This window comes from Chrysemys picta, chromosome 10 (assembly GCF_011386835.1).
Source record: "Chrysemys picta bellii isolate R12L10 chromosome 10, ASM1138683v2, whole genome shotgun sequence".
NCBI classification, from domain to species: Eukaryota; Metazoa; Chordata; order Testudines; family Emydidae; genus Chrysemys; species Chrysemys picta.
This window is the reverse complement of record NC_088800.1, coordinates 35,063,608-35,077,861: the sequence shown is the minus strand read 5'-3', so window position 1 is coordinate 35,077,861 and position 14,254 is coordinate 35,063,608. Positions and strand designations below refer to the sequence as shown.

Genomic DNA, 14,254 nt, shown 5'->3' with positions numbered 1-14,254 from the left:
TCCAAAGAGCTTATAGGCTAAGAATAAGAGTCACAAGTTTCTACAGACAGATGGGGAACATATGTTCATATATGCCAGTAGTTCTTATTACAACAAGGTCTGCGATATTGTTCATAAATTTGTATGTTCAATAAAGTTGTTGTTGTTGCACTGCAGGTCCAGGATTGTTTCCTAGCTGAATAGCTCTAAATTGGTTCCTTAGAAACCGATATAAAAACAGTGCTGTCCCTGTTGCTCTACCCAACCAGGGACACACAAGGCAAGATGATGCACACTTTCAGCTAATCCACACAATCTCTCTCTCTCTCTCTCCCCTATTCCAATTTAAAACTGTCTGTGATTGAAGGATTGCTTCTCTGCAGGCTTGGGGGAGAATTGGCATGGGGTGGCCAACTTCCACCATGTGCTTCATGCTCCTGGGCTTAGGACGCTAGGCAGAGGTGAAAGTAAGCCGGTACGCCCCGGTACGGCATACTGGCAAGAGCCAGTATTCCGTACCAGACCGGCTTTTCCAGGCGGCAATTTAAAGGGCCTGGGGCTCCCAGCTGCGGCTGAAGCCCCAGGCCCTTTAAATTGCTGCCAGAGCCCTGCTGCTGGAGCCCCAGGTAGCGGAGGTGGCCGGGACCCCTAGGGCTCCGGCAGCGATTTAAAGGGGCTCTGCTGCAGTAGCGACGGCTGGGAGCCCCTGGTCCTTTAAATCACCGCAGGAGCCCCGCCACCACTACCCCAGGGCTCTGGCAGCAGGGTTCCAGCAGCAATTTAAAGGCCGCGGGGCGGTAGTGGCGACTGGAGCCACGGGCCCTTTAAATTGCCGCCTGAGCCCCGCTGCTGGAGCCCTGGGATAGCGGCAGGTGGGCTCTGGTGGCAATTTAAAGGGCCCGGAGCTCCGGCTGCTACTACCGCCCCGGGCCCTTTAAATCTCCGCTGGCTCCGGCAGCGGGACTCAGGCGGTGATTTAAAGGGCCCAGGGCTCCCAGCCGCCACTACCACAGCCGGAACCCAGGGCCCTTTTAATCTCGATTGAAAGGGCCCGGGGCTCTAAAAGCCCCGCCTCTTCCGGTTGAGGCCATGCCCCTTCCGGTTGAGGCCCCACCCCCTGCTCAGGACTCTGGAGTACTGGTAAGTCCTTTAAGTTACTTTCACCCCTGACTCTAGGTCAGTGCCTGAATTTGGTCCTAAATTCACATAGCTCAAGTGAAAAGAAAATTGAAGTTGGGCAGATTTCTATGAACCGGGGGCTTTGTAACTATCTGACAAACAGTAGATATTATTCATTTTCCAGCATTTCATCTCTATTTTTGCTTTCATAAACAGTACAGGCTAAAGATGTCCCTGGCTAAACCCACAGGCGTTGGGGAAATTACACAAGGAACAAATTTGTCTCTGCATGTTTTTCTATGATCTTTAGTCTAGGCTAAATGGAACAAATTTAAAACTCTCCTTCATGATTTATTCTTCTTGTCAGCAAAAAAAAATCTTCTTCGCTTGTCCATCTGCCAATAAAAAAAAGGAGAAAGTATGTATTTTAGATAGATGGAAAGAAATAGTTCCCAAGTCTCTGACAGCACAGTTGAATATTCTGTATTCATTAATACTTGAAAACTAGCAAATACACAGATTCAGTGACTGGAACAAACCACCTCCAGATGTTAAACTTCTAAATGTACTTTTATGTATTTAACCATAGTCTCATGTTAGAGATTAAAAAGTTCTATTGGGCCCATCTGGTCCATCCAGTCCTGACTGTTTTATACAGTAGTTAGTTAATGCATTGGCCACTGTAGTTTTGTATGTCCAAACCAAGGGTCCACCACCTCTCTTGAGAGAATATTCTACAGCCTAATGCATCTCCCTGCCAAAAAGTTCTGTTTTCAGGATATATGGTGATTTCTTTTCCTTTATCTTGCCTGTAATAGGAATACTGCCTATAACAACAAGCTATAATTGCGAGAAATGTTCATTTTTGGTCATCCTGATGCCTGGCTTTTTTTTTCTTTTGATATCTAATCACAAGCTAAAGATGTTTATAACTTTGAGCTTTCTGTCCTGAATGGAATCCTTTAAACAACCCAAATCATGTCCTAAGTGCCTAGAGGTTTAGGACTTTGGAAATTTGCCTGAGGAAAACTGGATCTGATCCTTTTGAATTATTCTGAATGGTACTTAGGTTTTATTTTTAAAGTCTCTTAATTGTACTGTACCTTCTGGTTTGGTTTTGCTTCTGCTCCCTTCACAAGGTCTAGAGGAATTTGCTCATACGTGTTATCAGGAGCAGGAATTTGCTTTGCAGATGAGCCTTTCTGGAAATTTTCAGGGATCTTTTCATATGTATTTTCAGTACAGTTCTCTGTTCTGGAGGATCTTGTGTTCAAAGACACCTCATCATAAGTATCATTGGGTTGTACTAGAGAAGACTCAGAAGCTTGATCATGGGTAGATGACATTGGCCGTCCGACAGGAATCTGTTCATAAGTATTGTTTCCATTATCAGAGCCAGAAGCAAAAGGCTTACAAGCTTTCACTTTCTCAATCTGCCCATATGTGCTATGTGTCGATGAATCATAAAGGATCTTGTTGTTTGGTTTTCTAAGCTCTTCATTGCTTTGGAGGGAGGTTGCATAGGTTGCAAATAGCTGTTCTGAATCTTGGGACTCCACAGAGGTCCTACCTTTAATGGGTAACTTCGGAGACAACTTAGGGGGTGTTGTAGCAGGAGTACTTAATGTCAACTTCTTTGTGTCTGCAGAAGTTGATGGACAAAGGGATAGGGAATGGACCCTTTGACCCCAAGGAAGTGAGGAATTGCTTTTGCCTTGCTCGAGCTTAACTTCAGAATAAACAGTTTCTGTAGGCGATGGTTTTATAAGATCAATTTTTTTGTCATAAAAACGTTCGGCTTGCTTAGCCAAAGCATACACCGAGCTGATTTTTTTGCTAGGAGAGTAGTTTGCTTGGTCTGGTTCTCCTGGTTTTTGCTGGGTGTCACCTTGTGATAAACAGCCTGATTTCTCAATGATGATTTTGTCAGTAGCAGAGTGGGTCTCCAAACTAAGGCCTCTGCCATTCATATGGTTTTTGTTCAGCTCTGCATATACAATGTTTCCTTGATCATTTAAATCTTGCTTGAATGTCTCCTGCATAAGCAAGCTGCTCCTATCCGGCAGTGGTGGGGCTATGTCTGGATCCTGATATGATGGAAAGGAAAGAGAGGAACATAATTTTCAGGAGTCAGTAATTAATATAAAATGCAAGGCATCAACAAAGGTGATGAGATACATTCAGACCATGGTTACTCCCAGGCAACTTCACAGAAATCAAAGAATCCTTAGGCATTTTAAAAATCCTGTAGCACTTACTACATCCTTACTTAGATCCGAGTCCTTCCTCAGAACTCTTATTGAAGCCAATGGGGAATTTGGCCTGATTCAGAATAATTGAATCAGGCCAAATCAGAATTTGAGATTTTCAAGGCAACATAGGGGACTTAGCTCATTAATTTTCCAAGGAGGATGTATGGTTACATTCTCTCTAGTATTTCTCTGAAAATCTCAACCAGCAAGAATTTTGGCCTGTCTCTAGAAGTCAGTTCCTCACCCCTGAAAAGCAGCAGCTGTTCAGCAGCTCTCTACCTTTTTTTTTTTTTTTGGTGGATGGGGAGGTCAGACGTGGGCCTTAGTGCACTGTGGAGAACCACAGAACCAAATGTTCTACTCTAAGTAAGGGGTCACCAGAGCCATACAGGAGAAGAGACCATCGCCTCCTTGATCTGTGACTTGATGCCTCTGCTTATGCAGCCCAAGATTGCACTGCTTTTTTGATGCCAAGTCACATTGCAAATTGATATGTAACCTGTCCACAATCACTGCTAGATCCTTCAGCATCACTGCTTTCCTATGACACTTCTGGGAAAAACAGGGGATATGTGTTTATAGGATTACATTCATCCCCGTGCGAAAGGCCAGTACAAGGCCTGTGTACAACTTAAGTCCCACTTAAAGCTCTATTTTGAGTACCCAGGCCTTACACCTGGACCACTGCATGGGGTGAACTTCACTCTTCACTAGTGGCCAAAAATATGATCACATTTTGTTTGCCTAGTAAAGTCACCTCTGGCAGAAGCTGAGAATGGATGATAGGGGATGGATCACTTGATGATTACCTGTTCTGTTCATTCCCTTTGAAGCACTGGCAATGGCCACTATTGGAAGACAAGATACTGGGCTAGATGGACTTTGGTCTAACCCAATATGACCATTCTTATGTTGACAGAAAATAATTCCAAGGGCGATGTTACAATGTTACTGAATCTGTATTTCTGATTCTGAAACATCACCAAATTGGTACGGCACTTCCTGGAACATGGTCGCAGCACAGCAGGTCACCCTAGCGACACTAATTAATTCAAGATACCTGCTGTCTCTGCTTCAAACAAGTCCCCAACAGTGGGACATTACTTTTGCATTCTGCATAAAACCTACCTGGGAGTTAAAGTTCTTTCTTTCTCCTGATAAGTTCTTGTGCTCTTTCTTTGACTTTGGAGGTAGAGAGGTGGCTTCCTTCATTAGCACAGTGGTTTGTGAGCTGCCAGACGCTTGCCTTATCAGCAAGGGATTGACTTCTCCACTGTTTGATTTACTTTGCTTTGAAGAGGTTTGCTGATCCAAAGCGATCTCATCATATAAACTGTTCTCAATTGGCTGTGGGGGAAAAAAAATAGTAGTTAGTTACTAAAACACGTCATGAATAACTACTATGGTGGTAAGTGGGATGTTCATGCCTTTCCTGAGAGATCAATAGCATGAACTCTTCACTTTTTAATAATGATATAAATAAGTTCAGTTAGCAACTTTGAATTATTCATTCTGCATAAGGCAATACCTTCTTAAATAGCTTTATATAATACTCCACAAGGAATGTTAGGAACATCAAATTGCTGTGCCGGAACAGACCCATGGTCCATCTAATCTGATACCCTATTTCTGACAGTAGTTGAGGTGGGATGCTTCAAGAATCAAAGCCTCAGGAATTGTACACACTACCACTTATGTTGGTGCAACATATGTTGCTTAGGGGTGTGAATAAGCCATCCCTCTGTGCAACATAAGTTACACCAACTTAAGCACTGGTGTGGACAGCGCTATGTCCTGCCAACATAGCTACCACCTCTCATGGAGGTGGAGTAGTTATGCCGACGGGAGAGAAGTCTCCCATTGGCATAGAGCGTCTTCACCAGACGTGATGCAGCAGCATAGCTGCATTGGTTCAGCTGCGCTGATGTAGCGCTCCTAGTGTAGACTAGCTTTCAGATGCACCTATTTGCACTGGGGGATATTTCTTCTTTTTGTTTTGTGCTGTAGAAATAAGATGTGCAGGTAATCTGAAATTACAGCCAAAAAAGGCCAAATTCTGCTCTTAAGTAGTTCAAATCTTTAGCAACTCCCTTGACATCAGAGGAGCTATTTACGATTTACACTGGTGAAAATGAGAGCAGAACTGGGACTAAAGTGTATCTATTCTCCATGTCTGATAACTACCTATGGGCTTAGACAGCAGTGAATTACCAGCAACATCCACAGTGAAAAGAGCGTTTCCTGATGGGCCTCTGATCATTGAGACACTGATGTTCTCTGCACTAAAGCAACAGTGCTTATATTTTAACATTCTTTTCTTGAAACATTACAGAACTCTAACACAACAGCAACCAAAGCCTGCAGCCTCAGCTGCCATGGGCCCCATTTTCCAATACAGAGGAACTCTTTAGTCATACCCATGTGCTTACACAATAACAGCTTCTTCATATATCCTTCCCCTTATTAGTAAATAAATAAATAAACTTCTGTTCTTTCTCCATCAAACTATTCCTCAAAGATTCAGCAATGTTCAGTGAGTCGTGGGGCTTAACTACTCTACCACTGTGTGTTTTTATGGGAGTTGCATCAGGCCAGTCAGCAGACTATACTGAAGATGTAGCTGCTTCTTGTTGTAGCCGACATCATTAGTAAGTGAGCCCAGTGGCTCTGTGCAGATGGGTATGGCCCTAGACAAGTACACAGATATTGTGATGGGTGACTACACAGAAGAATGTGTCTGTGAAAACTCAGATAAGTCATTTGTTCAGTGGATCACTGGAACCAGCAACAGGTGTTTGTGTTTTTGTTTCAGCAAGTGTCCTCTGACTTAATCTAGTATGATCTTGGGACAAGCAGGTATCTGACCTCAGCCCTGTCTCCTCAGCTGCCATCAGTCCAAATTCTAACAATTTCTCCTGGTTTAAACGTCCTTGGGTATACAGCAGTTTTGGCACAGTGATAATCTTTGTTTTTCCTTTTTATTAACTCTCACATTTGTTTGTGAGTTTCTCTTTGAGCTGTACCCAGATGGGGAAGTTTTTGTCCTGATCTGACATCCCAGCAGTAATTTAGCATGTAGCATATCGCTTTTTAACAGTGTTGCCAAGTAATTTAGCAAAATAATGAGAGAACCTTCCATTGTATGTGTAGTCTTTAACAACTTTGTAAAAAAATTAACTCCATACTCTACCAGTTTATTATGCTGAGGGTATGTAGCACTGCAGGTTACATGATGAAATCCCAAATCTTCTGTGAAGGCCTTAAAATCTTTGCTGGCAAACTGAGATCTATTAGTTTTCACTATTTAGAAATCCCAAATCTAACAAAATAGCTCTACGCTTTAAGATCATCTACACTGATGTGGCCTCCTTTAGCTGAGCCATCTCTACATAGCTTGAATATGCATCAATGCCAGTTAAGTATTATCTGTCCTCTAGGATTAAAATATCTACAGTGTCCCAGACTCCAGCTAATGTGCCTATACTTTTTTTTAAGGTAGGGATGATCTGTATATTTGACACGTGACACAAGCATTTACTATGTGAGTGACAACTATGCTTACTCCTGGCCAATATATTGCTTCTCATGCCCTCCTTTTGCATTTTCCATTTCTATATGCCCTCATGAATGAGCCTTCACATTTATTTTGAGTACAAATGGAATCACAAAACCCTTTCCTAGAAGGAGAACACCATCTGGAATTGAGAGAGAATGCCTGCAATATACACAGTGGTTGGCCATGAACAATTTTTTCCCTCTGGAATGTTCAGCATGCAGCATGGACTGTAGTGTCTCATCCTGTGCTGTAACACCTTGTAACTTTTCCCATGTGTGACACGGCACCTGAGTATTTTCTGATGTTGATGTCAATGTCCGATTTACTTGCTTGATTCTGATCTCAGTGGATCTCATGTCAGGTGATGAACAAACTGTCAGCTACAGTTAAACAACTTGCTAAATAAATTCAATAGTGTAGTCATATTTTTGAAGCTTCGGTAGCAAGCTTTCAATTCTGGGTGGGGCTTCCCACAGACCCTTCTTTGAGATAGTTAATGGGGATTTGTGATCAGTTTATGACAAATGGTGTTTCATAGACATAACTCTGAAAATCTTTGTGCCCTAATGCAAGTCTCAGAGTTTCCTGTATTCTGCTGCATGATAACCTCACATATGGTTTCTTGACTCTTCCCCCTTCCTTAAAACACATGCAACTCACTGATCAGTGTGTTACATGTTCTTCTCTGTGCCTGATCCACTGAGCCTCCAGGTACACAGCCTGGTCCTTAGGCTCAAGCTGTAGAAACTCATGCTTACAACTCTGAAGATCCCTGGCATTGGCCAAGATGGAGCCTATCGTACCTGCCTGCATCTGCAAATTTGCCAGTTCTGCTGCTTTGCAGAGCTGTATGGCTTTTTCTAAAGTTATCTTATAATCTCTGATCAAATTTACTCCTGGGGGAATTCTGCGGGAAGCTGCACAGGGGGACGATCATGGGTGGTTTTTTGGGAGGGGGATTGCCTCAAAACAGCGGCGAGGCATTTGGGGCACACGGGGTTATATGCCACTGCCCCCACTCATTTCTATAAGCATAGAGCTGCCCAGTTGAAGGAGGCTGTGTCTGGGCTCCACTGACTCTGCAGCTGAACGTCACCTCCTGGGTCCTAGTGCCAGTCGTGCTTCCCTTCAGTGTGCGGGGACCTTCCTGTTTTCTGTGTGCAACAGTGAGTGCCTCTGGTGGGGCTGGGTAAGGTGGGGTGGGGGAAATGAGGGAAGGGGGAGTGAGGGGAAGAGGCAGTGGAGAAGGAAGGGGGATGGAATAGGGCAGGGAGAGGGGAATGTGGGAGTGAGGCATAGGTGCTGGAAATAGGGGTGCTGCTGCACCCCCTGGCTTGAAGTGATTTCCATTATACACAAAGTTTGCACTTTGGTTCAGTGGCTCTCAGCACCCCACTATACAAATTGTTCCAGCACCCCTGGAGTGAGAAGAGGTGGATAGGGCATGAGATGGGGAAGAAAAGGGGTTAGGGGAATTGTGGGGGGGGGGGAGTGGGAGCCAGGCATGCAGCATCCCCTTTGCAGCAGCTGGGGCTCCCACATTAAGCAGACCCATCAAACCCTCACCCTGACAAGCCCTACCCCCCCCATATTTCAATTTCCCCAATGAGCCTCCCACACCCAGACTCCCACCCTACTGAGCCCCAGTCAGCTGCACCTGGACCCCCACCCCATCAAGACCCACTCCCCCAGCACCTAGATCCCCCACTGACCCTTCCACACCCAGCCCCCCTGCAAAGCCCCATCTCCCCACACCCAGACCCCTCCCCCACTGAGCCCCAACCACCTTCACCTGGATCCCCTCCAGAGTCCCAATGCCCCTGCACTCAGAACCCCCTAACAAGCGCCTGTGCATCCAGATCTCCCACTGAGCCGTCTGCACCCAGATTGCCCCACACAGAAACCTCTCTCCCCACAGCTGGATCCCCCACACTAAGCCCTCCACACTTGGATCCTGCTGGGATGAGCCTGCCCACCCACACCTGGTGTGCCTGGCGCAGGGGGCAGGACCCCAGGGTGTTTCTGGGGCAGGCCCAGCCCTTGCACCGTGTCAGGGTCAGGTGCAGCCTCACTGCTGAGTCCCTGTACTAGGGGAGCTAGGGGCTTCAGGGTGATCTCCCACCTCAATGCAGCCATTGGCCTGTGCTCCCCACTGCCATGCTGGAGCCACATTTATTTATTGACAAATAAAATGTGCAGAATTTTAAAATATCGTGTGCACAATTTTTATTTTTGGTTCAGAATTTTTATTTTTTTTGGCACAGAATTCCCGCAGGAGTAGCTCATGCACCTTCACATTGCTGCAACTTACCACCCACTCTGTCTCAAATTTAAACCTTTTAAGGGGCTAAAATTGCAGGCCTGATCCTAGAGCTTCAGGTCTGTAGTGCACTCTCATATGGAGGAGAAATATTTCATTCTTTCTAGGTACACAATAAACTTCAAACTATACTGCTAAAATCCTATCAAAATCACTCTGTCAGTACTGTCCAGGGGCCAGAGTTGGAAGCTGTTAAGAATATCTAGGACCTCTGCACCAGTAATACCTAATAAGGCAATTTTCCTGACACCACCCATTCTGTCTGCATCCACTGCAATCATACATAATGGGCACAGCTGACTCTTAGCCTGGTCACTAAGCAAACTCAGGTCTACTAGTGGCTTCAAGCCATTCATTTTTACTGGCTGGGTGTGTGAAGTTCTGGCATGTGAAATCACTGTGAAAATTCTTCCTGATGGGTCTCAAATCTATCCACTCCTGGTAGTATGACATGTTCTTTGTATTTTAATTTATTTTATTTTCATGTTACATAATTCTAACACAACAAAAACCAGAGCCTGGTGCTGGCTGAAGCCTGTAGCTCCCTCATCTAATCCGAGCTGTCCAGCCACACCCCCGTCCTTATACAACAGCTGCACCTTGCAGATATTGTGTCCAATGCATTCTTTCACATATTTTAAGTTCTATCTACTTGTCTAATTTGGCATCAATACCCAAGGCAGTTTACCAGGGTTGAGAACAAATTTTTTGCTTCCTGCACATAGGTGGGAAGACATGGGGGCAACAAGAGAGAACATGGGTGGGGGGAAATCAAATCAGTATCTTAGATGTCTGTATACTAATATGAGAAGTATGGGGAATAAGCAGAAAGAACTAGAAATGCTAGTTAATAAACACAACTATGACATAACTGGCATCACAGAGACTTGGGGAGACAATGTACATGACTGGAATATTGGTATAGAAGGGTACAGCTTGCTCAGGAAGGACAGGCAGGGAAAAAAGGGAGGAGGTGTTGCCTCATATATCAAAAATGTGTACACACTTGGAGTGAGGTTGAGATGGAAATAGGAGGCAGACTTGCTGAAAGTCTCTGGGTATGGATTAAAGGGGTAAAAAAATAGGTTGATGTCATGGTAGGGGTCTACTACAGCTCACCTAATGAGGAAGAAGAAGTGGATTAGGCTTTTTTTTTTTAAACAACTAACAAAATCATCCAAAGCACAGGATTTGGTGTTGATGGTGGGTTTCAACTACCCAGACATCTGTTGGGAAAATAACACAGCAGGGCACAGATTATCCAACAAGTTCTTGGAATGTATTGGAGACAATTTTTTATTTCAGAAGGTGGAGAAAGCTACTAGTGGAGAAGTTGTTCTAGATTTGATTTTGACAAGTAAGGAGGAACTGGTTGAGAATTTGAAAGTGGAAGGCAGCTTGGGTGAAAGTGATCATGAAATGATAGAGTTCATGATTATAAGGAATGGTAGGAGGGAAAACAGCACAATAAAGATAATGGATTTCAAGAAAGCAAACTTTAGCAAACTCAGGGAGTTGATCCCATGGGAAGCTAGTCTAAGGGGAAAAACAGTTCACGAGAGTTGGCAGTTTTTCAGTTTCATTATTAAGGGCACAAGAGCAAACTATTCCACTGCGAAGGAAAGATAGGAAGTACGGCAGGAGACTACCCTGTCTTAACCAGGAGATCTTCAATTATCTGAAACTCAAAAAAGAGTCCTACAAAAAGTGGAAACTAAGTCAAATTGCAAAGGATGAATATAAACAAATAATACAAGTATGTAGGGAGAAAATTAGAAAGGCCAAGGCACAAAATGAGATTAAACTAGCTAGAGACAAAAGGATAACAAGAAAGCATTCGACAAATACATTAGGAGCAAGAGGAAGACCAAGAATAGCGTAGGCCCATTACTCAGTGAGGGGGGGAAAGCAATAACAGAAGATGTTGAAGTGGCAGAAGTGCTAAATTACTTTTTTGTTTGTTTTCACCAAAAAGGTTAGTAGCAATTGGATATCTAACATAGTAAATGCCAGTGAAAATAAGATAGGATCAGAGGCTAAATTAGGGAAATAACAAGTTTAAAATTACTTAGACAAATTAGATGTCTTTAAGTCATGAGGGCCTGATGAAATACATCATAGGATACTCGAGCTGACAAAGGAGATATCTGAGCCATTGGTGATTATCTTTGAAAACTCATGGAAGATGGGAGAGATTCCAGAAGCCTGGAAGAGGGCAAATATAGTGCCAATCTATAAAAAGGGGAATAAGGACAACCCGGGGAATTACAGACCACTCAGCTTAACTTCCGTACCCAGAAAGATAATGCAGCAAATAGTTAAGCAATCAATTTGCAAACATCTAAAAGATAATAAGGTGATAAATAACAGTCAGCTTGGATTCGCCAAGAACAAATCATATCAAACCAACCTAGTAGCTTTCTTTGACAAGGTAACAAGCCTTGTGGATAGGGGGGAAGTGGTAAATGCAGTATATCTTAACTTTAGTAGGGCTTTTGATACTGTCTCGCATGACCATCTCATAAACAAATTAAGGAAATACCATCTAGATTGAGCTACGATAAGATGGATGTATAATTGGTTGGAAAACTGTTCCCAGAGAGTAGTTATCAGTGGGTCACAGTCAAGCTGGAAGGACATATCAAGTGGGGTCCCACAGGGATCAGGTCTGGTTTTGTTCAATATCTTAATCAATGATTTAGATAATGGCATAAAGAATAGACTTATAAAGTTTGGAGACGATACCAAGCTGGGAGGGTTTGCAAGTGCTTTGGAGGATAGGATTAAAATTCAGCATGATCTGGACAAACTGGAGAAATGGTCTGAAGTAAATAGGATGAAATTCAATAAGGACAAATGCCAAGAATTCCAATTAGGAAGGAACAATCAGTTGCACACGTACAAAATGGGAAATGACTGCCTCAGATGGAGTACTGCAGAAGGGAATCTGGGGTCATAGTGGATCACAAGCTAAATTTGAGTCAACAGTGTGACACTGTTGCAAAAAAAGCAAAGATAATTCTGGGATGTATTAGCAGGAGTGTTGTAAGCAAGACATAAGAAGTAAAATTCTTCCGCTCTACTCCACACTCATTTGGCCTCAACTGGAGCATTGTGTACAGTTCTGGATGCCACATTTCAGGAAAGATGTGGACAAATTGGAGAAAGTCCAGAGAAAAGCAACAAAAATTATTAAAGGTCTAGAAAACATGACCTGTGAGGGAAGATTGAAAAAATTGGGTTTGTTTAGTCTGGAGAAGAGAAGACTGAGGGAGGACATGACAACAGTTTTCAAGTACATAAAAGGTTCTACAGAAGGAGGAGGGAGAAAAATTGTCCTCAGTAACCTCTGCGGCTAGGACAAGAAGCAATGGGTTTAAATTGCAGCAAGGGCAGTTTAGGTTGGACATTTAGGAAAAACTTCCTAATTGTCACAGTAGTTGAGCACTGGAATAACTTGCCTAAGGAGAAGAACAGGAGTACTTGTGGCACCTTAGAGACTAACAAATTTATTAGAGCATAAGCTTTCGTGGACTACAGCCCACTTCTTCGGATGCATATAGAATGGAACATATATTGAGGAGATATATATACACACATATAGAGAGCATAAACAGGTGGGAGTTGTCTTACCAACTCTGAGAGGCCAATTAATTAAGAGAAAAAAAACTTAGAATATTGAAGCCCTCTACACCAATATTCCACACAAAGATGGACTACAAGCTATCAGGAACAGTATCCCTGATAATGTCACAGCTAACCTGGTGGCTGAACTTTGTGATTTTGTCCTCACCCACAACTATTTCACACTTGGGGACAATATATACCTTCAAGTCAGCGGCACTACTATGGGTACCCGCATGGCCCCACAATATGCCAACATTTTTATGGCTGACTTAGAACAACGCTTCCTTAGCTCTCGTCCCCTAACGCCCCTACTCTACTTGCGCTACATTGATGACATCTTCATCATCTGGACCCATGGAAAAGAAGCCCTTGAGGAATTTCACCATGATTTCAATAATTTCCATCCCACCATCAACCTCAGCCTAGATCAATCCACACAAGCGGTCCATTTCCTGGACACTACTGTGCTAATAAGCGATGGTCACATAAATACCACCCTATACCGGAAACCTACTGACCGCTACACTTACCTACATGCCTCCAGCTTCCATCCAGGACACACCACACGATCCATTGTCTACAGCCAAGCTCTAAGATATAACCGCATTTGCTCCAATCCCTCGGATAGAGACAAGCACCTACAAGATCTCTATCAAGCATTCTTAAAACTACAATACCCACCTGCTGAAGTGAAAAAACAGATTGACAGAGCCAGACGAGTACCCAGAAGTCACCTCCTACAAGACAGGCCCAACAAAGAAAATAACAGAACACCACTAGCTGTCACCTTCAGCCCCCAACTAAAACCTCTCCAGCGCATCATCAGAGATCTACAACCTATCCTGAAAGATGATCCTTTACTCTCACAGATCTTGGGAGACAGACCTGTCCTCGCTTACAGACAACCCCCCAACCTAAAGCAAATACTCACCAGCAACCACACATCACTGAACAAAACCACTAACCCAGGAACCTATCCTTGTAACAAACCCCGATGCCAACTCTGTTCACATATCTATTCAAGTGACATCATCATAGGACCTAATCACATCAGCCATACCATCAGGGGCTCGTTCACCTGCACATCTACCAATGTGATATATGCCATCATGTGCCAGCAATGCCCCTCTGCCATGTACATTGGCCAAACCGGACAGTCTCTACGCAAAAGAATTAATGGACACAAATCTGACATCAGGAATCAAAATACTCAAAAACCAGTGGGAGAACACTTTAACCTGTCTGGTCATTCAGTGACAGACCTGCGGGTGGCTATATTACAACAGAAAAACTTCAAAAACAGACTCCAACGAGAGACTGCTGAGCTAGAATTGATATGCAAACTAGACACAATCAACTCCGGTTTGAATAAGGACTGGGAATGGCTGAGCCATTACAAAC

General features: G+C 43.6%; 1 protein-coding gene across 4 annotated transcripts in view; it reads right to left on the bottom strand.

The window, feature by feature from the left end:
* Window positions 1-1,299: 1,299 nt before the first annotated feature.
* SH2D7 (SH2 domain containing 7) overlaps window positions 1,300-14,254 on the bottom strand; it is a 47,580-nt gene continuing 34,625 nt past the window's right edge. For all 4 annotated transcript variants that reach the window (XM_065559552.1, XM_065559550.1, XM_065559549.1 and 1 more), the window contains 3 exons: window positions 4,479-4,697; window positions 2,202-3,185; window positions 1,300-1,493 (listed from right to left, as the gene is read on the bottom strand). In XM_065559552.1, the coding sequence (XP_065415624.1) occupies window positions 1,443-1,493; window positions 2,202-3,185; window positions 4,479-4,697 (1,254 nt within the window). In that variant the 3' untranslated portion in view covers window positions 1,300-1,442. The remainder of the gene's footprint in view (window positions 1,494-2,201; window positions 3,186-4,478; window positions 4,698-14,254) is intronic.